Genomic DNA, 24792 nt, shown 5'->3' on the forward strand with positions numbered 1-24792 from the left:
TTAGTTCTTGTACCTACAGTTAGCCTGTACAGTTGTATCTATCAGTAGCAGTATTCATTCATTCATTGCAAAGGCAGCGTTTGTACTTACATCTATCCTGTGTAGTTGTAAATATCAATAACAGTATAGTTTTTATATGTAGTGTACTGATGTACATATCAATAGCCATGTGCATTCATTGTATAGTTAAAAGGTCCATTTGTAGATTCTGTATATCTTCTGGTTACAAAATCTTTTTTATACTCTGTGTCGTAACATGTAGTGGAGTAGATAGAGTAGTGCAGCAGCAGTAATAGTAGTTACTGTGTGTGTGTCAGCATATATGTAGCGCAGTGGGACTTGTTGAAACAGTAATTATTAAATGAAGAAATCCTACTTCTTTATCTATGTTATCAGGAATGAAATACCATATTAAGTTCAGGGCATAGATACCATTTGAACATTCTTTATCATTTTTTTTTTAATCATTCAAGCCCATGAAGTAATAAATCAAAGCCACTATCAACTTAAGATCAAGAAAACCCTGCTTTCTTTAGACAATGGGTCTTTTGTTTCCACACAGTTTGTGAGTATGCTGTTCATGTCCTTACATGCCGAGTCCTGAACATTGAGAGAAAGAGCCGAGTCTTTCCTACTTCCCCAGTTGTGACTAACTTATGACACCAATGCAAGCTGAGCGATGAGGGCCCGGTGTGCTCGATCAGCCTCGCTGGGAGTCAGGGCTGCAGGAGTCTTTCAAGTGCTCGTCCTCCTGCAACCTCCACGCCAGAACTACCAAAAAAAAAACCTTGATAAATCAACTAATGGCGTTATTTGATCAAAAATAATAATGATAATAATGGAACAGGCAACAAAGACCTTGTCTCAAATACATTTTTTTTAATTTTAAAAATGTAAACCTAAAGTAACAGATAAATGAAACATTTTTAGCAACTATTTTTGGCAAATAATCAATAATATAATCAATACAGACCATTATTGAATACATCTGGTTGAAAGGGAAAGGGCCACATCACATCATCTCTTAGTTTCAGTTTACTCCCAAAGATGGATCCAGTTATTTAGTTTAAAGGCTAAACAGCTTCATCCCTGGCTCAACACTTTGATTCATCAGATGGTGCGTCCTGTGAAACTAAAACAACTCATCTGAAGTGTGCTTTTATTCTTTTTTTGAAAAGGCGCCATCAAAGATGTAGCAAAGATGTGTGTCAGGGAGGCAATCGTCATCCACAGCAAGTAAGATAAGGCTAGAAATAAAATGTATATTTTGAAATGGAAGACATTAAATGTTTAACTGGATAAGAGCAATATTGCCTGGGGAGAACAATGCGACATACAGAAATGTAGATCAGCGTGCAGGTCTTTACAAACACCATTAACAGGAATGTAAGGTATAAAAAAAGCTGGGTTAATTCTTCTTGTAATACATCTAAAGATCTTAACAGCTCCTCCTATAGTACCGTCTTGTGTCCTACTGGCAAGTGGGGTGACTTTGTCCTCCGGACTTGTCACAAACCAGCCTGACATAGTTTTCTTCGCTATCAGTGAAAATGAAAATCACAGAAATAAGACCAATTTAGGCACTTTTAAAACCAGTTTGCTACAGTCCAGTGCTTGTTGCTGCCAGGAAAACGACACTCAAAAACGCAGAATGTCTCGACGCACTTTGCTTCCAGTGACTTGTTCAGAAAGGCTACTATTGCTTCGTTGAGGCCACTGCACCAATAGGTCCTCTTGTAATGGATGGCAGTTAAAGTTGTCTGTACAGTTTCACCCAACAGGCCTCTGAGGTTAGAACCAAGTTCTGTTTTGAATGTTCGGCTGCGTCACTGTTCTGGCTGTGATGTGAAATAATCATCTGTCCGGAACACACTGGGGATCTCTTGACGCTGATGTGGTGATGGTCTCCTCGGGCTGGCCGGTTTCTGTCAATGAATTGACACGAATTAAACCCAATTTTAAAATAGCGCGGGGAAGAATTAAACTGCAAGACATTAAACTGCAACTAATAATGCGAAAATGAGAAGTTTACAAGTACAAAAATGGGCGGTTACATTTAAAAAGCCAGGGACACTCATTGTGCGGAGGATCTTCTTGAAAGTGCCCGGTAGTGTTCCTAGTTCACTCTCTGCCTGCGTGACCTGGTCCTCCATTGCGTTGACGTTGGCTCCCACCATCTTTACAAAGGCCTGCAGGCACACCACAATAATACAGCAAAACGTTGATAAAATGAAGATTCTTTGCAAAAATATTATGCACCGGGACATGTAATTAGAGCAAAAGTAAGGAAACAGAACGACAAAATAGGAAATGTACAAACAATACAACATGATCAAGTTTGTTCTCACGGAGAGGATAATATGTTTAGTTAATTATGTGTAAAAAATCATCTTTACTATACGCTACAACCCGTCACACAGTAGGGTTCATATTAATTTCATTTCAGAATACTTTCAGGTGCTTCTTGCAGTTGCCTTTAGTCACAGGATTTTCAAGCGTACATTATAGAAGCATCCAATTAATATTTTGTATACAGCAGTGAGAACCATGCCGAGTCAAAATGGACACTTACTTCCAAGTTGTCAATTTTTCTGTATATTTGTCTCATCTCATCAGACTTCTGCTGGATTTGAGGTAGGTTTTCGTTCACTATCTGGGAGGTATCGTTACGAATCTGGAGACAAAACACAAAAAGAATGTAATCACGCACGAGATTCAAACGACGATTTAACACATACACGGGCGTCTACTGTTTCGTGACCTGCCCTAGCTTACCATATCCAGCATGCCAACGAACTCATCTACTCTTGTCAGCATTTCTTCCAAGCTTTTCTCCAAGCACAGGATCTAGACGAGACAAGAAAAGGTCACAATACAAACTTTTTAACAACAATGCTACCGAATACACACCAAACTGACTGAGCTAATCAAACACCAGCTTCAGCTGCAGTTTAATACTTTTAAAATGTGTCAGGATTAACTGCAGTGTGAAAACACACGGGCCTTTGTTTTCATATGGAGCCGGCTAGCTGACTCTGCCGGCCTATAAACTGACTGGTGTCATGCTTATTCACTTAATGTCAACTCATGAGCGGCACTGGTCACTCAGCAAGCACAAGCAAAGCCTATGTCAGTAGCTACGAATACAGACATAAGACACGTGACGCTTTTTGGAGTTTGTCTGACTTTATTATGTCACAAATTAGTTATTTGGAGTAGAGGGCATTCACTTGTGAGGCAGAAGTCAGGGGAGAAGTCACAAGGCTTGCAGTCAAATCAGTCTCAGACCATGAACCTGAGGACTTCTGACTCTAAATCAATAGACTTAGCTTTACGTTTGACTACAGTTATTGGCAGCTCCACTTCAACTTGAGTCATAATATATGGAATGACTTGATGAAGAAAACCCGCCTCAGAGTGTTTAGTTATTGTAAATGTGCCACATAAATAACACACTAGGTGATTTTGCTTTCAGACTTTATAAAGTTAATTATAAAAGTTAAAAGGGCTCTTCAGCTGCTCAGTATTCCACTTCTATAAATGTGGGGGACTTTTAAGTGACAGACTAAATAACAGAAAGGTCACAATAGAGGCATTTCTTATTTAGCGCCCAAAAGTTAGGTTTAAAATCCGTGGAGCATCTCTTTAAAGGTGTATTTTATGTTTTGTAAAGTGCCTATACCGTTTAAAAATGAGGTTGTATTTAATAAGGATTACAATATGACTTGAAATACAAGCTTTAGGATTTGAACTTGACAAGAAAAGCTTGACAGGCTTAACCTCGTTGCTTTTAATGGTTTTATTTGAGCTCTGCTAGAAAACCTGCCAGTGAAATTAGCATACTGCAGGTGTTGCCATGGTGATACATAAAGAACAGCGAATGATGTCAATAGACTTTACTTCCTGTTGGTCAAGAATGAATGCTAGCAACGTCAAGTAGGTGTCAATTAGAGATGAATTAACCCCATTAAACGTCTCAGACAACTTCCAAACAAATAACATTTTATACAAATGGTCCCAATCACTTTTTGGAGGTGTAAACTGAAAGTGGAACTGCCGAAATCTACTGTCAAGCTCCTCAGGGGGTTCTAAATGCTAGTGCTGCATGTAGCCTAATCATAAGCAAAGAAGCTAACTAGCTCTCCTCTCAGCCAGCAGCACAAACCTCTTCTCCAGCTGTCGCCCTGATGTAGGAGGAGTAATTGAGCACGGTGTGTCTCAGGACTTCGTCGTCCTGCTCTGGGCTGTGCTGCTCGCTTGTCCCCGGCTCCGCTGCTTCGTCAAGGCTCGGGCTTTGGGAAATAACGTTAGCTGCTGCTCCGAAGCTGGGGCTCTGCGACACGGTCCCGCTGCTGAGGATTTCGCTCACCATGGACAAACTGCTCGCACTCTGAGAGACGATGCCGCTGTCTCTGCTTATCTCGGCGCTGGACTCCTCGAGTGGGGACAGAAGGCCCACCCTGTCAATCCGTTGATGGTCCATGTCGCCTGTTGTGGGTTTTTTTTTTCTCATCTATTGCCGTGTTTTGCCTTCTCGACTGATTGGGTCACGTGTGTCGTCCAGTGGACGGTAACTCGCAAGGGTCAAAACTGTCGAAGTTCACAACACAGCGTTTTCTTTAAACCTTTAACCTTTCAGACGGTGAAGTCCTGGTTTAACTGAATGGAAAGTGACAACCAAAATCCTAAGGAAATAAAATGCAAAAAAAAATTATTTTGAAAAGTAGTTTGAAGTAATTTTGAACACTAACAGAGTATAGGATAATGGTGTCAAAAGAGATGTCAGAGAGAGAGGCTTTATATTGTGATTAAACTGTATACTTCCTCTTCCTGATGACACACAATTGAAAAATGACTGTTCATTCAATTTTACATTTCTAAGCCATACCATGTCATTTCAATCTCGACCAGCAGGTGGCAGCCAGAATTACTGCATGGCAATGGACTTTGGGGGGTTTTAAATGTCTGATGCAGGGGAATAAGTTCTGTGTTAAAAGGTTCATCATACCTTTCACTACACAACATATCTGTAGTGAAAGGATTAGTTGTCAAATCTATGTTTTTTTTTTTTTGAGTGGATATATAGCAAAACATTTCCATTAATGTATGATACACACACTGGCACATGCTCTCTACTTCACACTACAATTCCAAAATCATCAGCAGCACATCTGTGTCACATGCGAGGAACATAGTACTTTCACACATTAGTGGTGAAACTATTTCTGACCATAAGGTCCTTCTGCATCTGCCCCAGCTCTGCTGATGAAAAGACACAGGTAGCAAAGCTGTGACAGTTAAGATCCCACTAAACCCACGACATGTTGATTGGAGGGCGCAGACTAGGGTCTATAGGAGACCTATTAACTGTTTGAGCAGGGTGGCATCCTGGGTAAACAAAGCAGACAAACATTCATTAGCAAAGAGGCCTAAGAAGTTTTCTGCCGCTGGAGGGGCCATGACACAGCTGCATTCCTGGTGCCTGTCTAGGTTTGATTCACAGGCTGCGGTTAAAAAAAACAACAAAACAAATCATGATAAAGACTGGTTGCATCCGATTCAAGGAATTCAACCTTCAGATGGTATTTTGCCCTAACTTTGTGATGTCTGTAGGAAATTAGTAAAATCTGACCTTGAAGTCTTCTTGCCTTCGAGCTGAATGCCACCTCCAACAGGCACAGGCCTATTGCATTAAACTGTAGATTCACACGATCGGAACAACAATTGACAATGAAAATACTCTGATAGTGTTGTGGTCATCATCAGTGTGGTTTTACATAGGTGAATATAGCTTTGTTCCAACTTTACAGAAATTTCCAGGAAAAGATAAGTTACAACATGTTTTGTGATTATAAATTCCTGGTTAACCAATACTGCTGTTGAAGAATCTGGGATGTCAGCCCTTCTTAGCATGTAAGTGTCAGCCATGAATTGAGAGAAGAGCTTCTGACTTAGGTTTCTGAGGTCCTGAAACCAAATAAGCCGTAATATTTTATGAGGCTTTATATGGTTTTTCCCTGTAAAACCCGGCCATGAAGTTGAGCCCGTCTACAAAATATTGCACAGACAAATTAAATTACAGCACCAACAACTGTGACTGTGTGATGGAAGTGGAGATTTAAAATGAAACAAACACCAGACTTTCATCCGATCTCACTTCTGCCTCTCCCACATACAATTAGCTCTTTGTTACCTAGTGCTATATGTTTATCATTACAAGCTTAATAGCTTTGGCTTTTGCGACCAACTATGATATAGATTCGCACACAAGGCTGCCACTCCAAGTGAATAAACGCTCAACCAAGACATCACATTTCTAGTTTCCATAAGTAATAGACAGAATAATTTATTGAAACAGATACAAGGATTTTTGAAACGTCAATGCATAAAAGACCTATTTTTTTAAAAAACAAAACAAAACAAAAACATACTCTACACAGCATTTTATCAGAATATAAGAAATATAGATTTACTCTTTAAAAACATCCATAAGCAACCCCAAGTTGGTCCCAGTAATAAGAATGAAAAGGATCTTAATAAAAGTGGTCACTAAGGTGAAGGTACATCCAGATCTCTAGGATGCAGTGGACTTGCCTAAAAACAGTTATTTGTTCTGATGCTTATTACAAACATACAAATCTTTTCCACGTAAGACAAAGAGGACTTTTAAAAAATACAAGAAATATATACAATACATTTTCCATGTTTGCAACTTCCTATTCTCAATCATCTTGTAAAAAGTTACACAATTAGTATCTGTCAAAACGCACTCGTGCTCATACTGATCTGGCCTGATGTTCCAGTTTTAGTCTCTGAGCAGCTGGGATGTTTGTGTCTCTGTGTTTTTTTTGTTTGTTTGTTGTAAGTATTATAGGGTGATGACGGTGCCATCCTCCTCCACCCCTCCCCTGGGAAGTGCAAGACTGTGTCGTGGGTCCGATTTCATTGAGCTGAGGATTTTGTGCAGACTCCCGTTGCTTTGGCGTAGGGCTGGGTTGCTGCTATGATGCGGGGGCTGTGCGTGGTGATGACTGTGCTGGGAGTGTTGGAGGTTCAGGTCTCTGTGGAGCTGGTAGCTAAGGCTGCTCTGTTGGTGGTGGTGGTGGTGGTGGTGGTGGTGGTGTTGGTGGGACCCTCCGTTAAGACTTGGCTGCGAGTGGAAGGAGGCGGTGGAAATCACTGAAGATGGACGTGTGGGAGGGCTGGGAGGAGCCGCTGGGCCTGAAGCTGTTGTCGGAGTCTGCTGGTGCGTGCGAGACGCACTGGATGCCAGAGAAGCGTTGGACCTCTGAGATGGCCGCTTGAGGCTGCTCTCAATGACAATATCTGCGTCCTCGTCACTCTCCAGGTCGTCTTGGTAACCATGTGCTCCAGATAATGTCCCCCCTACTGAGGCCACAGACAAAGTCGGGTAACCAGTTGACCCGCTGCTGTCAGACGACTGTCCTGAGCTGCCGGAGATCCTGCTGCCGCGGACCACATTGTTGCGCTGGTTCACCGGCTTCACAGTCACGATCAGGTTGTGGCTGTTGGCGATCATCATATCCGTTACCTGATCTAAAGACTTTCCAGTCACTTCGATGCCATTCACCTCCAGCACCTCATCATTAACCGCCAGCAGCCCGGTGCTCTCGGCCAACCCTCCGGGCACCAGGCGAGATATGAAGATACCCGGGACTTTCTCCAGGCCGTGTGGGGTCACCCGAACGCTGGTTCCATCTCGGATGTAAAAGCCGAGGGGTTTGTCTGAGCCGTGGCGATAGAGCCGAACGCGGCGGTGAGATTCCGGTAGGATGTCCACGTCGATGATTGAAGAGACGGGCCGGAAGTCGTGGGGCATGCCGATGCGGATTTGAGGACGCTTGCGGTTGACGTCGTTGTTGCGCAGCGCGACCACCGCCTTCTTCCTACGAGTTAATGTGTTGGTGCCAAAGTTAGAGTAGTCGACCTCTTCTGCAAAGAAAAAAGAAGAGACAGAAAAAAACAAGTTGATTAGTTGTGGTCAAGTTTAATCATTATTAATGTGATAGTAACACATGTCTAAAGCCTTCGTTCTCCCATGTGTATTGCCCACAGTACCTAAAGAAACTAAAAGACTGAAAGAGCATGATTTCTCTACTAGAACTACAAAACCTGTACTTGATCCATTTTATTTTACCCCACCTTTAAACCAAACCACCTGCCTCACAAACTCAACAACCTCTGATCAAACTATGCACAGATGTGGTTGAAAAGATTTTTCCAGTCAAAGACCTGCTAATCATTTATATAGTTTACATTCCACATGTGACATAACTGTTCCATTATCTAGAAGCTTTAAAAAAAGGCCTGCGTGCTCGCTGATTACTAGCTACACAATGATGAACCCATGTAAGAAAAATGGCACTTAAACTTGTCAATTAGATTCACATGGTGCCATTACTGAGTGTGTGTGTGTGTTCATGTTAATATGAACCGCTGACTGTGCAGAGCATTCCTGTGCTGACAGAGCCGACCCACCCTTCTGCTACCAAGCAGCAGCTGTAGAGCTTCCCAGTTTGCGTTTCTGCACCCAGACACACAGGCACATAAACAAACCATCCTCCGTGCAAACATACAACTGTGCACTGAACGTGCTTTTGAAAGCCAATTAAATGTCAACAGTCAGTCCTACACTGGCTCGATCCATTAGAGACCTCGTAGGAATACAAGACAATAAAGTGCGGAAAGAATGAGCTTGGAGGGAAGACCGACGTGGTAATGTCAGTAAAAAAAGTCTGATGTTTCCAACCACAGATTTGGAGCAATCAATGAAAACAATGAAAGCCTTTATTGTGGACAAGATCGCCCTGACATCTCCAAAAAAAACAAAAATAACACAGCCACTGCAAAACATGCAGAGGACAGAAGGATGAGAACACTCTAGAGTCGTTATACTTAAGTGAAAAATGACTAAAGGCATTCATTTGCTCGTTTTTCTAACATAAAGACAGTGTGTTAGAGACAGAAAGAAAGCTGTGCTCTGTGGTGAATAAATAAGTTGATGGCCCTCTAATCTTCCTTTCTCAGGCAGGCAGGAAATCTGGACATGGTGAAGCCTGACGTGACAGGAAGCGAAGGTCCCCAAGCGGGAGCATCAGCTCCTGCACTTCCATGACAATGAGTCATATTTAACCTCCTGTGTGGACACCTTTTTTTTTGGTGTATGTGCTCGACGGAGGGGGGGGGGGGGGGGGGGGGGGGGGGGGTCTGCCTGGATGAGTGGGCAGCCCAAGGTAATATTTGGCCCCGTCTTCAAACACTGAAATAAATCTGGAGTCCAGCTGGCTAGTCGTCCCTCCAGCCTCAGAGGAGGGCGGACGTCTGCCATGCAGCTCCCTACGCAGCGCTGACTCAGCATTAATATATGTTGCATTCCTCTACCACCTCCTTAGGCAGAGTGTTGACCAAGCAGTGGCATGTTTTAGCAAAGAAATGTATTCAGTGTCCTGTTGGAAATGTGTCCTCGCTGCCAGGTGAAAAGAGGCAGCCTGCAGGGCGGAAGTCAGTAGTGGCTTGAAACCACAGTATACACAGAGAATGGGCAAAGAGTAAATTGGGGGAAATGAGAAACAAACAAAAATAAGAATGATAAATGAGAGTGAAATAATAGATTGACATCTCATGGCATAGTGATGTCAAGAGTTCAGACTCGAGCTTAGCCGCAAGGCCAAATGTGTCAGAAAAAGAAAATGTGCCGTTTTAGCAAAACCTTCGTAATGTCATCCACTTAAAGTGCATAGTATTCTTAGTTTACTAAGCATGTTGTGGCAGAAGTTGATTTGATTGAATCCAGACAAGGCATTTGCTACAGGGCTGGAATTTCTGCCACAAGTGCAAGTTTCTGTGATGGGAACCATATTGGAGGGGAGCGCAGCAGAGTCTCATTACAGGTCTTTGGTGCAACACCCTCCTTCCACACCCGCATCTCAGTCTGAAACCAACGGCGCACCACACAGCACACCGCATCACCCGGGTGTACGCCAGGACAGATGATCTTTCAGTCAGAAATTTAAAGCGTACAACTATAATTACGCGTTTTGTGCGTAATGCCTCGCAGCTGCAACGCAAAACTCATTTAGAAGCATATGTCGCTGTGATCGGATTTAAGGAACGTACAAATAAAAAGGAATGGGGTGTGTCTGGTACGAGGATAGCTGCGGAAGACATGGTGCTCAAAACACTTGTCAAAATCCACCACAAATATTACATTTTAAATGCCCCATTGACATCCACTCTTTCCAGCAGTGTAATTGACAACAATAACAAATGTACTTTCCCCTGTCTAAAAGCAACACCAGCAACATTAAATTTAAAAAATGAGCATAAACCTAGCACAAACCTGGTGTAATCCAACATGTAATCACATACATAATAACTCCGCGAGGATGGCCGTTTACTTTACTCAAAAGTCTCATACTCATAATAATTATCGAATATCAAGTAACGTCACATAGTTTGTGGAAGATCTTTAGTAAAGTTATTTTATGGTTTTGGAAAGGAGAAATCCTAAACATATTATACATACCTTTAAAAGCACTACAGCTTGTTACACTGCTCTGTCCTTTACTAGCAAATTAAAAGTCTTTGGGGGTTCTGGACGATGCAAGCATCTCAAAAAGGCTCCGTAGAAGCATCATTAACATTTTCCACCAGTCTTTTAACTTAATCTTAATCCAAAAAAATAATCAGTGGATGAACCGGTGTCTGGAGCATCATGAAGATAATTAAATTACAGTGTTGGGAGATGCCAAACGAGTTAGGTTGTTGAGTCAGAGAAGCAGACTGTGGCTGTAAAACCCTTTCTGTCTCTGTCTGTCTGCAGGGCTCTGGTATTATATTTATGATCAGTGCACTCATCCAACTGAGAAGGGTAATTCCATTGCAAAAAAATAAAAAAAATACACATTGAACACGCACCATAACAGAAATCGTATGTCTTTCTGTAAACTCTTTTATAAATAACCGCAGAGCTTTTAACTAAATGTGACTGAAGTCTATAATAATGCAAGAAAATTACTCCTCCTTAAAGACTGATGAAACAGACTTTCCAAACCCAAATCAAACTCACAAAAGGTCAATGATTGCTTCAAAAAGAAAAAAAGAAGAAAAAAGAGAAAAGCTAAATGAGAATGAACTATCAGGTGTCACTGCTTTCTAGTTTTGCCAAGTCTAGAAGACAAAGTGAGCACGTTCCAGTCGATCACACTATGGTTACTGTAACAACTCCTGACAAACCTAATCCCTGCTACACCGGAGCATGATGGGTAAGCCAACGTGAACCCGCTGATCAAAGACCGTCGGGGTCAGCGCCGGAGATCTGCAGGCGCCACAGCACATCCGAACTAAAACACAGAACTGCTAAATATTTCCTTTTTGTTATTTATGATCAAATGTAATTTAACCATCGCTGTTTGGAAAATATAAAAGCAATTTAGGTGATACACAGATCTGAGAACGCTACTGTCTGCATCCACACAGCAGCTGTTTGCATTTACTTAAACTTAAGGTCAGGGAATTCCACTAAAAATCCAAGCAGCTAATCATGAGGCTTAATGCTGACGGAGCTGGAAAAACACTCATTCACTTAAATAACATTAAACATGAGCGCTCAGAAACAGCTCCAAGTGGATAAGAAATAAGATCTTGCAGCTCCGGGAAAGGGATTTTTGTTTAGGGAAAGTGGAGTTTTAAAACACTGTGATGCCGGGGACCCCACCTAACGCGGCTCCGACCCTTTGCGGGGTCAGGGTACGAGGTCAGGAGGTGGAAAGACGGCTCCTGGATTACTTCTACATTCTGCTTTCAGCCGACGTGCGTGTCTGCCTGCTCCGTCTGCGCGCCCTGACACCGAAGGAATGCGGCGGTAAAGGCAGTTGGCGATATCCCCGAACAGGTTGAGGATCTGCATAAGTGCTCATGAAAGGCATGGGCTGCTTTGACCCGAAACAACTTCCTGATGTGATCCATCGCTGGCTTACTGTTATTCTTTTTCATAGTTTTAAGGAGGACTACCTGAATCCTAAAGTTTGTGGCGGGGGTAAAAATACAACCAATGAGATGCTAGTTTGCAAACGGTTTGTTTCTGGTTCTCAGTTGCTATTAAATGCCTCATGCTGTTAAGCCTCCAAAGCCAAGAAAAAAAAAAAAAAAAGAGGAAAAATAGCCTTTGTTCCAGTGAAGCCCACCTCTATTAACCAAAGCTGTGAAAAGAGGGCGTTTTAAGGTCCTACTGCTTTTCCAACATCTCCCATAAAAACCAGGAATCTAAGGAGTTTTATGATCCACCATTAGGACCTTTCTGCACACTTGTTCCTGGCAGGCCTTCTTACACTCGCTGCTAACCCAACGGTAAACACGTGAGAGAAGTGAAAACACACTTCTATTATGGCAGAGCGCTTCAAATCCTTTCTAATAATCAGAAAGTTTATGTGTGGTAAAACACACATGGTTGAATGGAAGAAATGAATCAACGGGGAATTTGTATGGCGCACGTGTAAGCCGCTTTGTAAGCGCCATTGTGAAAAGGTGGAGTGTTATAGATAAACACAAGCATTAGCTCCCGGCTTTACTTAAGTGAACATGCAACACAGCCACCACAAAGTGCATCGGCACCGTAATCACTACACTGACGCGCAGACTAATGATGTTTGCAGAGGTGTTTTGGGGCCGGAGTCATGTGTGATATTTCACACGAGGCTTTGTGAAAGTTGGCAACGTTGACTATTTTTTTCCTTGTAAGCCATGTTGGTAAAGAGGAAGGACAGAAGGACAGGAGAAACCAGAATTACCTGTAATTTTTAAGATTTGTCATTGTTTGGTGTTTACGTTTATGTGCCATTAGTGCTGGTATGAATGGAAATCAAACTGAACACATGTTTTGATTTCGTTACAATTCAGCAGCCATATTGTTGATTGGAAGAATTTAATTATTATTTAATTTGGGTTATATACGAGTCTCAGGGTGAAGATCATCAACGCCCTCCTCACAGCTTTAGTGGTGGCCCCTCAGGGGTGTGATGACTGGTAATGACAATGTTTTAACCCAGTGATATGTCCCCACACACAGTAGCACCTCAGCTAAGGACATTTACAAACCCACAGTGCCTTTAAGCAGTTCCACAGAAGTTATAATTAATGCACTAACTAGCACCAGAGTAAACAACAAAAAAAACACTACATTAGAGTAGGTTATTAAAAGATATGGAAGTAGCAATCTTGAATATTTCAGTCCTGGCTGATTTGACCAAACCTGTAGTTTTCGTCGTTCATATGAACAGCAGTGAAAGGAGTCGGTTACCTCACTTAGAAGTTGGAGGTGTGCAGCTCTTCATCTAACAGCTCACTCCGGCTGCTCCTTTATATGTTCCATTACTTGATTATTTATTTAAAACTGATCCAAATATCATTGTGAGGTGTGGTGGATGGATTTTGGATGAATGGACGGCGGTTAGTGTTAAGCTCACTGATAAACATACTGCATTTGGTGTGACTGCCAGTTAAATGCTTTTAATGCAGGGCTGCGACAGTAGGAAAGGTTAGATTCCCAGAACATTAGCATCGGTCTCTGAACCCATCAGCATTTACAATTCTGCATTTGTCCCCAAACATCTTTTATTTTAATATTTAACCACCTTTGACAACAGCTCCTCTAAGTCTACACTCACGAACTAAAGGCTATGCTGCATTCAAGCTCAGTTACAGTTTTAAAAGGAACAGTTTGGAAATGTGCTTTCTTGCTGAGAGTTAGACGAGAAAATTTCAGGTCAGGAGCAGTAGCTTCCCTGGAGTCTCAGCTTTTTATCTGGCGAGTGCCGTGGGCCAAAAAACAGTCCCATTTTCCAGCTACTAACTGCCTGCTCGCTGCAGCTTCGTATTCACCGTACAGATGAGAGTGCAAGGATGCAACTATATTTCCCATATATATGTTAAACTCTGATGTATTTTAGCTCATGAAATGTTTAGATTTTTTTTTTCCCCAGGACAGCCATGATATATACACTCATCAGTTCGCTCATGTATGATTATACAGTACTATCTCATAAACTCCACCCTGTTGCTTTGTATACAGCACATCCAGCTACAGTCCATCTAAGTGACATTCCTGCGACCCACCAACCCCCTCCAGTCCCCATCATGGTCTTCGTCCAAGCGTGACAAAGTGCTTAGTGACAGGAGAGACCATAACCACTGGAGAGAGGGAGAGACAAGCCACACAGAGAATAGTGAATTGTGCTAGACCCTGCTGCCTTTTGCATTAGGTCACTGGATGCTGTGGCAGTGGGCTTCATTCCTGGGCCCCACAGACAGACGCGCACATACGTACATGTGCATACACACACACACACACTTGGAAGATCCTCGGCGTCTGAACCGGCAGGAAAATGGCGTGAAGCAGGATGAGATGAAACATCACATGACAGCGCAGAGCCTCGCAGGACAAAACAAGATAGCCAAGTAGAATGCATTACAGTAGGCGAAACGTTTCTCCCGTCACCCAAATTTGCATTTTTTTTGAGAAAGGATTTAATGAAATGCAGTTTGTTTTGTATTTCTTTCGCCTTGTAGCGTGGGGTCAGATATGGTTGGTTTTCATGACCCTCCAGTGGTTTCATACAAATGCAGCAAAGTGAGCTGAACAGCAAATTTCTACATATATTTCCCAGGAAATACTAAAAAAGTTTTCCTTTTAATACCCCAAGCACGTGTCTTTAAGTCAGGTTTTCATCCTCTGTCAACATAAAAAAAGCATGAACCAAAAAAAAAAAAATCCAAATTCTTGGACATCTCCGCTCCTCCCCTGTCGGAGATGGCTGAAGTCTATCTGTGTGTTCAGGGGCTGCCAAGATTTTCAACTAACACTAACATGGAAAAAGAATCCAGACAGAATAAAGAAAGTTTTTTTTTTTTTTTTTTTTTTAAACATGCAAACATATTTCACATTCTTGCAGGGGTGGTTGAGGCAGAGTCGGGGTGGAACTTTGGAGGAGCTCGATAAACGTACGTGGTTTTAATCGACATCTGCACCGAAGGTTTGGTTAGGAGCTTACTGGAATTTTTTTTGATCTTGTGCATAGAAAATGTTGGACGTACAGTCAGAGTGGTGGAAAAATAATGAAATACTTCTACTCACAGGCTGTCTATGTTCTGCTTTTACACTTTAGACTTCTACTTCACTGCATTTCGGAGGGAAGTAGTCGTTATTTAAATTATCAAACGCATATTTGCACAGAAAATTTTAAATGCTGTTTACAACTTTGCGCATTCATGTACATATTTTATTTTAAAACATTTTGACTGCAGGACTTTTGCATTGTGGTATTACTTTCACTTAAGCAAAAGAGTAATGCTCTTGCACGTCTACAGAAGTGTAAACATACACAAGCATTACTGCATTCACTTCCATTTGAACTCCTCATCCCACAAATATGTTAGTGTCTTCACTGTCTGCAGACTTTTTAACATATTTCAAACACTCACAATCACTGTTTAGTCTGCATTTCTATTAGCTGCATGCTTCAAGTAGATTCAAAAAGGGAACGAGATGCCGATACTTCAAAATCAAGGAAAGCTGGGTTAGAATCAAGGTTTATGCACGTGTTTGGAAGAAAAAGGAACAGTAGTTGTACCTTCTAATAAAACCAGATGAGGCTCTGAAACTTTTGCATGCACACATACACACACAGCAAATGCCGGGTAGCACTTTGCACGCACCCGATTCATTCCTTCACTCGTTTAACTAGCAGTAACTGCCGCACACCGGGGGCCGGGCCGCACATCTGGGACAAGTTAAACGGAGCTGCCTCGTCTGCCGTCGGGCCTGCGCGGAGGGGCGTGGACGGAGTCGCAGGTTTAAGATTCACTGCAGGTATCAACCCCACAAACCGACGCTAATTTTGCAAGAGCAGATGCAGGACTAAGATCGCAAGGGAGATAGACGTTAGGGGGAAGAGGCAGGCGTTTAAAGAAGGAGGGAGCATGAGAGTGTGTGCGCGTACTTAAGCTGATTAATCTGCGTTTGTGCGTGGGAGGGGGTGGGGGTTGACGTGCAGCAGAGGAGGTGGAGGCTGAAACATCAAAGACGGAGGGAGTAGACAGGTCTTGAATTCCTCCAACTTTTCAAAAGGAACAATCTACACTCCATTAAGTGTTCCTACTTATAAAGTACTGCTTGGGGGGTTCACCAGGTTTCCGTTCTCTGTCTTCCTCTTGTACATAACTAACTACTGCTTCTGGTTTCAATGCAGCTGCCTCTCTGCTGATCATATACAAGCTTCCAACCCCAAAAATACATGCTGTTGATTTAAGCTCCCCAAAGTCTCCGCTGCCATCTGGCCCGCAGGTACCCCAGCTGCATTTACCGCTTGCTACCCATGTGAAGATATAAATACAAGTCACTGTGGAATATGAAGTGTGGAAATCCTGCACTCTATACTTCACAAAAGACATAACGGGTTGGTTTCTTTTATTTACAAGAGAACAGTGAAGGCCGAGACTCATTAGTACACCGAGTCCTGCAACCATATGATATATTTTACAGGCGTTCTGGCGAAGGAGGGATCATGGGAAATAGATTCTGGCGGTGTACGGGTGACAGAAGTCACAGCAGCAGACTTGGGCTTGAGTCCTTGCCACCTGTCTGGCCTTCTGTTTGAGTGAGAGTCCACGTGAGCGATTAAGTATGTGTGCGAGGAGGAAAGACTTAAGGATAACACGGAAAAACAGAACGACTCCACACGTCTCCAAAACTATGAGGAAACACCGGATACTGTTTTCTGATAACCGGTCTCTCCGTCTGCGCTCATGAAGATACAAGAGACACATTCAAGGATACTATTACCAAAATAACAGTTGCAAAATAAACCCTCTATCCCTCTCCCACACTCGCAAATCAAAACATAACCTTATCAGCCATTGGCTTCTTCGACTATCAAATAATGTTTAACGAGCCCCAGGCTGAACAGATTCGCTTCACATTGCCTAATAGAGGGAACGATTTTGTTTATAAGACCTGTGTGCATATAGTTTATGTGGGCTCACTTGGAGAGTGAGAAGAAGGAGCATGGTTCATTTGTAACAGCTTGTTGAGTTTTACAGTCATGGAAATGAGAAAAATGTCAGCGATGTTCTAGCTGCGTTGAAGTTATTCATGTTATTTAAAGAGAGGCACGCTAGTTTAGTGAATGGTCAAAGTGGGAGGGGGTTATAAATAATAAATCCACATGTGAAAGAATGCAGTGGTTGCTGTGGAGGGTGGGTGACTCGAAACGGCGCAAAAACCCACCCAATTTAACCAAACCACTGAGACCTGCTGTAGCTAGCCGTCTGTCACAGGGACGTCTTAACCGTAGGATAATATCTGAGGCCCAAGACGTTGGACGTGATCCAGAGCTGAACGGTGGGAAACCTACGTGATCTAATGAAGAAGGTTTGGATAGAGACCCAATCCAGTACAAAATATGTCTGAGCCAGACACACCCAGATACAGAGAACACAGCAACACCTTCAGCAGCTAGATCTACTATAAATGCACCCAGAGAGACCAGTCACTACTCTGCAACCAAACGAACACAATAAAACACACAAATCTACAAAACAAAGGCTCAATTTCCAGTTAATAGCGTATTTTTCTTTTACTTATTTTCAAATGTATTGACAATTATGAGACACAACACCTGGGTTTGCCTCCTAACCACAAATGAACATCTACTGCCGTCTTTTTGTAACTTTTCATCTTCATCCGTCCCATCCTTCTGGCACGGATCCGAGTCACTTTCTAGTCTTTAATCGGCTGCAGGTGACGGACAACAAGCAGATTAGGAAGATTACGGTTTCTCTGGATGTCTGACTGTCACACACACACACACACGCGACACACAACTACCACACACAGGCTGAGAAACGCTGGAGGACGTAACATTCGAGCAGACAGGAAAGGAAATGAAACGGCAGAGGAAGTAAACACGCACGCAGACGTGAAAAATTGACAAAACTTCTTGTGTAAACAGCCCAAGAGGGCCTTCACATTGCCCGCGTGCCAAATTTGTTTTTAGTCAACCGCCGGGCTTAAAGGAAAACACAAAGAGAGGCGGGGAAAGGGGCGAGACTGCCTTCACAGGAGGCACCGTGCTGAGAAGGTCTGACATCAGCTCACTGGAAAAGCGATCCTTTGTTATGAGGCTGCCTCTGGAGACGTTCACCTCATTCGCACTATAGGCAGGAAAAATAACCCATCGCACTACAACTCGATTAATACGTGGCCAATGAAAATGTTGTCTCAGAAGCTCAATGAGATCATTTTTTCCGAGAAGACACAAACGCACATCCACCTTGTCTAATGACAGGCTCAGCAGTCAAGATTTACAACAAATCAATGATTACGACAGTTTAGTTTTTTTTCCTTTTTCTTTTATTGTTGATCCAGTCGGATGTTATCATTCTTAATCCTCTGCCGGAGATCTGCATTGGTATGCGCTGGAGCGTTCCAGTAACACGAGCACCCACGTTGACCTTTAGTCAGTCATGGACAAGAAAAGTCAATAAAAATCCCCTATCCTGGCCTCCAGGTGAAGGCCCATACTTCCCAGAGTCATTTGCAAGCTTGGACAGGCCTCTATCTCATCCTCCTCGGCACCTGAAACGCCAGCTCCCTTTCTTACACAACCACACAGCATAACAGAACACTTCCTGTGTGTGTGGCGACACATATCCTTGGTTCTTCCTGCTCCTGCTTTGCTCCACTAACTCCATTTGCGATCTGCTTCATCTTGTCTCTGGAGCCAAATCACTACTCTCTCATCTCTTTCTCACACACACACACACATACACACACAATGTCAAAACAGCCTGCTTCCACATGAGCTGTCAGTGTCCATTGTTTCAGGGAGTCTCTGGGACACAATTCGTATCAGGACAAGAGTCAGGGCTCATTCCTCCCCTCCTCCATTCTTTTTCCTTCCTCTCCCATCCACAACTGCTGAGTTGGCCTGATTCAGCCACCACCAACTCGTGGCCCACGTGTTTGGAGAAGGGGGGGAGGGTGGACGGGTGGGTGGGAGAAGGGGCAGTGTCTTCTCACGGTGAGAGTGTTTGCACCAGGCATCTCTGAGTCAGTTCAGGAGCTTATAAGACAGATTGCTTCACCGAATGGCAGGGCATTAAGTTAAAACTCTGCTTATTAATGTTTTAATGCAGAACGTATGCTGTGTTCATTCAATATGACAAACGACAAGCAGTAACCGTGACTATGACTAAAAGGTATGCACGTTGGGGTGATGGTTTTAGCTTTACTCACTCCTCCTTTTATCTAGATCTTTTCTAGATGCATCACTACCATACAGTGCATATACAAAAAGTGGATAATTAATAATAATTATTATCGACAAAACATATATAAAGACATGCGGTTTAGATGCTCCTTGTGTTTAACCCTGACGTTAATGAAGTGTGAAATGGCTGCTGTCAGCTCCGGCGATTTATGATGGCCAATCATAAAAACTCTTCGAGCTCAATTCTAGCCAATCAAATCGCTCCGTTGTGCGCTACGGCCGAACAATTGCCGGAGTGGCGAGGGGGCATGACAGCCTGTCTCATTGTTTTAGCCTCATGACCTACATACGGCTAAAGACATTATCTCCTCACTGGCTGCGACTGCTCCGATGATTCCTCGATATCAAACACACACACACAAACCATTGTCGCACTAGTCCACGGAAATCGGGAGCAAAGGTAAAATACCAGTAAGAATGAGAAAAAAAAAAACCTCTAAAATAGAGCCCACCTCTTCCCCTTAAAAGTAAACAACAAAATGGCCTCCATTCTTGTCAGTGTAGCTTGGCCACGAGGGGATGCAAGAAAAGTAAACAACCATAAAGAAACCGTGAACTCCCCCTCAGCAGGCTCGGTCTAAAGGCGTGATCGTCTGTTCACCGTGAACATGCAGAACTGCATGTAAACACGTTGATGACTGGACATGCTTGTTAGTGCATGCGAGGTCTGTGACTGGATACCCCACGTTTATGCAACTATGAGGGCGGTTCCACAAACCAGAAAAAAAAAAAAAAAACACCTGAAAAAACACACAAAAATAATAAACACAGACCCTGACTCAGAAAGAGGCTGGTGTCCGTCCATACAGTCATGAGCTATACAGTACATTTGTGCGTGGCCATATGTTTGCGCAGCCTTTTATGTTAACTGGATTTAGCTGTGTAAGGTTTTTGCCTCAGGGATCGCAGACTTCTGACAAAATAAATGACTTCACATGCTACAAGGTCAGAGCACATCTGATTGGTTTCAGGGAGCAAGGAGTGTTTCCAGTGCACACTATTTATAGCATATGGTCCTGTCATGTGCAGAATACACAACAGACTCCACTCATTGACTCAAATGAAAGGGTTAAATGCCATACTTGTTTATCACCTACATTTCAGCCAGGCTACGAGTAGTTAGCATGAGCATGGCTAACTTAAAAGTGACCTGGGTGGCTCTGAAGCCCAGCATCGCCAGTGGAGAGTGTGTCTGCTGCGGCTGAGCTGTTGGGAAGCAAAGTCAGTCCCTCCTTTGTAATTACGGACTCCGAAAATAACTCTTTGCAGAGGCAACACTAGGTTGATGTTGTGCTGGATAGCGAGCATTTTTAATGGTTTGACTGAGATGCCTGAAAGCTGCAGGTTGTCTGTGAGGTTAAGGTATGTGTAGTCCACGCTGTTTGAAGAGTCAAATGAGCAATATTGAAATTAATCTTCACATGAATCTTTCAAATGTGGAATTTTGTAGATGCAAAATATCCTCTGTAGAGCCAACAGAACAAGCCAAAACGAAAACGTAAAGAGACTGAAAAGAAGCTGCTTATCACATCAGGGCCCACTACACACTTGCAGGCTTTGATGAAATTAGGTAAACTAGGATTTCCTCAAAGGACCCAAATCCTTTGCTCATGCTTGCACTTGTGTTCTCAGCGTAGCATGTGAATTAGCGCGAGTGTTCCAGTGTTGCGCACACATACACAAAGCATGCCCGGCCTTGTCCTTCAGCAGGGCTGTAATTAAGGAGGAACTGCAGCGAGCAGTCTCACAGCGAGCCCGTCTCTGCACAAAACCAGCGGCTCCGCCCTCAAAAACCCACTAACACCCACCCAGCGTCCATGTTCCCCCGCTCTCTCTAACCCCAAACCTTCACCCTCTTCCCTCACTTTGCTCGTGGCTTGGCCCAAACGTGGCCTGGGAAATTTCCACTGCGTTCTCTTGCTCGGCCAATTTCACCATTGTCTCTGTCCTGGCCCAATTTTGATCTTTATCATGAACGTGTGACGTTTAATGGATTGTAAGAGGTAATATGGATCATATGTGTTCGGCATACCATCACATAATGTTAAGGACTCACTGGGTAGACCTGAATCTGCGGTTTGAAAGTGATATTAGATGAGAGGTTAGACGCTCTCATGCCTGCCTGTTAAAGATGAAGATACAGCCGATTGTCTTTGCACGAAGACAAGAGAAAGAGCTTCGCTAGGTCTTTGGACTGGCTACCTCCAAAGCCCACTCATCAACACGTTATATCTTTGTTTAAAAAATTAGCCAAGCTAGCTGTTTTTCTTTGTTTTCAGTCTTGATGCTAAGCTAAGCTAACAGTCAAGGGGCGGATCAATATTTTTATCACACTCGTTTTTATCAAATGTCTTAAATGGCAGCTTTTCGTCAAGTGTTTTTTTTTTGTTAAATCGTACTATAAGAGTCAAAAATAAATCTAAAACCATGAATAAACCTTTTGCACGGATGAACAGAAGCCTGATTGCCTGCTTGCTAAAATTAAAGCCGAGAGAATCACCAAAACAAGCGCTCCAAACATTATTCTTACGACAAAACAAACAAACACAAAACAAAGACACAGAAAGCCGCACACCCCGCACGTCACAGGCCCTCATTCCGCTTCCAGGCCATAAACCGAGGGAAAGAAACAAGGCACTGAAGTATTTCAAAGCTCGTCAACTCTCTTTGAGGGTCAGCGCTGCCGAGGAGCGCCTGTGATGGCGGTCGTGGCTTAGGAAGTTGTTTGTTTGTCCCAGAAGGGCCCGGCTATATTCATCACATCATACAATTTCCAGAGCCTGCGCCTTTAGATATTTAGAGGCAGGGCTCAGCCACTGAGTAGTCATAACTGAACGTCTGTGGAGGTGTGATGCGATTTTTGAATTGAGAGCAGCTGTGGATGAAGTACATTTGTAGCGATAAGAAGAAGTGACAATCAGATAAATCCTTTGGGAAATTTGTTCGTTTTCTGAAAATGCAGAAGTGAATCCACGAATTGATCTTCAAGAGTGACAAACAGAAGACGGGGAGGGTTCCCTGACACAGACAGTCCTGTCTCACAATGTCTGGAAACTTCATTGTGGGAGAGCGGGGGCGCAGTTCAAAGCGGGGTCGTAAACCAATATGAAAGCAGGGGCTTAGGAAACACAAACACCAATATAGTTTTTGACAAACACGGCAACCCCTCGAAGTTTAATTAAAATGCAGGATGTCTCCTCCCAGGACTCAAGAACAAAGACGAGCACTGCTTATGTGTGTGTGTGTGTGTGTGTGTGTGTGTGTGTGTGTGCTGCATATATGAACATGTGGTGCTCTGAAATGGTTTGTTACAGGTAAAGCATAAAAGAAAAATGGTGCAACTATCCACGCAATGGAATAGTATGTGTGTGCACGCTCCATTCTGGCTGCATGTTAAGCATTGGTGTGGATCTGTGTGTCTTTGCTTGTTTGTCCACTCATGTGCCAGCTGACATTATTTACAGCATATTCCAGACGGGTTCTGGTGGCTTTGCAGTGAGGGGCACAAAGAGAGGCAGCTCCCCGGAAGGCATGACTGTCGCTGCCCTACCCCACCCCAAGAACCAGGCATCTCCATCACACTTTAACTAAGGCTGGCATTGTTCTGAAGACACGCAGAGAAAAGGCCACACACAGGTTTTATTGAGAAGCCCACACACACTACCTCAAAGGTTTTACGGCGCAGAAAATTTTCCCAGTAGACACAGGGCTTTATTTGTAACGGTACAGAGATGAACAGGACACCACTTTCCGTCAGTGGCTGTTCTTTAAACACCTTACTTGCCTCAGTTGAAAGACATTTTCCCATGCAGCTGCCCTTTGAATGTGACCCTGGCTTTAAAGCTTACAAAAAGCTCCAATAAAAGTCTTTTTTTTTGTCCCGTTCTGTTCATGGCATTCGCTTGTGCCACCTCTTCTCACCCGGGTGTTGGATCAGATTATAACAAGAGGATAATGGGCAGACCACACTGCAGAGGTGGACTCAACCTGCTCATTCCTCTCCGCCTCCTTTCCTCCTCCCTGCCGGTCTGTCTGTCTTTCTCACCGTCAGGCTGACTCCCCACTGTCTGCCGTGGTTTTCTCCCCCCCCCCCCTTTGCCCTTGACATTTGAGTCATGTCTGAACTCTAATAAGAATGAGGATTGGTCTAAGCAGATACCTAAGACAAAATTCCTGAATGCGGCCCAAGATGATCAGTGGGATGGGTTGCATTGTTTTGCCGCCATCCTTCTGACTTTCACCACTGTGCTCAAAGAAAGGAAAACCAAAAAAAGGAGGAGGATATAACTAAGAAAATCAAAGCACAAGAGAGGGTAGAAAATCTGATTAACCGACGTTCAAGAAGGAGCAGGCGGTGTGCTGGGCTGTTGTCTCATAGCGATCCCTTTCACTAAACCGCATCCTTCAGTGCACAGCCTGGGGCAGCTCTCTGCTACCAAAGCACAAAGACCAGAGTCACAAAAGCAGACCAAAGGCAAAGGAATAAGGCCATGCCTTTACATGACGAAAATAGACCTGCTGGTATGAGGAAAAGGATGGTTTCTGCCCAGCGTGGTATCTGACTGAATGGCTGGAATGCTAGTTATTCATACAACAACCAACAACCCAAAGCTGAACGAAGAAAACAAAACAGAACTGCTGCACATCTGGGTGAATATATTTTGAATCATCTCCTGATCCAGACTCCAACGACTAAATCGGCTTACGGAGGTCTGAGTGGGATAAAGAGCCATCGCTAATTACTGAAGTGGCTCTTTCTCTTGTTTTCATGTGTGTGTGGTTGGGGTGGGGGGTGGGGGGGCAGTTTTAACCTAGAGCTACAATGACTGACACATCTGCTGCACAGTCCCATTTAGCAAGAAGGACATGTGGACAAAAAGTACACACCGTGTGCACTCGCACATCCATGCACGTGTTCTCTGAAGCCCTCTGGCCACGGTGAGAGAGTGGCCAGATGTGCTGACAGGATTCCTGCAGTTGGCCACTATAACAGCGCAAAGACAGAGTGGATCACAACAAAGACAGTGCACGGTCACTCCTTGTAATCACGGCTGGAGTTAATGTGAGCTTTCTTTTAAAGCTGCAAGCGTACACGAATCGGATGATGGACGAAAAAGAAAATGTAAAAAACATTAAGGAATAATCCACAGTTACAACAGACATTGAAGTTAACCGATGTCTGCTTGCAATCTTGTATGAGGAATAGGATTTTATGAAATTTTTGCAAATACATACCAGACAAAACTAACTAAAGCCGAAATTATGCTTCCGCGTTGACACAGCGCGTCCGTGCGTACGGACCTATTACGGACCTATTGCGTCCTTGCGGACCCCCGTGCGTCCTACGCAAGGGCCAGACGCGCACCTCCCAAAAATCCTCGACGCGCGTCGAGGCGACGCAACAGCAACGCAGCAGCAACGCAGCGGCATTGGCTGTGATTGGTCC

General features: G+C 43.5%; 2 protein-coding genes across 2 annotated transcripts in view; both read right to left on the minus strand.

The window, feature by feature from the left end:
• Window positions 1-568: 568 nt before the first annotated feature.
• bloc1s4 (biogenesis of lysosomal organelles complex-1, subunit 4, cappuccino) lies at window positions 569-4787 on the minus strand. The gene is made up of 5 exons (XM_084563816.1): window positions 4166-4787; window positions 2776-2847; window positions 2573-2674; window positions 2055-2189; window positions 569-1925 (listed from the first exon to the last, which is right to left on the minus strand). Exons 1-5 carry the CDS (start codon window positions 4511-4513, stop codon window positions 1827-1829), a joined length of 756 nt encoding a protein of 251 aa, XP_084419942.1. The 5' UTR covers window positions 4514-4787; the 3' UTR covers window positions 569-1826.
• Window positions 4788-6326: 1539 nt separating this feature from the next.
• Window positions 6327-24792, minus strand: part of pard6gb (par-6 family cell polarity regulator gamma b) — a 30714-nt gene continuing 12248 nt past the window's right edge. The window contains exon 3 of the mRNA XM_084563520.1: window positions 6327-7953. Within this exon, the coding sequence (XP_084419646.1) occupies window positions 6869-7953 (1085 nt within the window). The 3' untranslated portion in view covers window positions 6327-6868. The remainder of the gene's footprint in view (window positions 7954-24792) is intronic.

The sequence above is a fragment of the Chelon labrosus genome (genome assembly GCF_963514085.1).
Source record: "Chelon labrosus genome assembly, chromosome: 16".
NCBI lineage: Eukaryota > Metazoa > Chordata > Actinopteri > Mugiliformes > Mugilidae > Chelon > Chelon labrosus.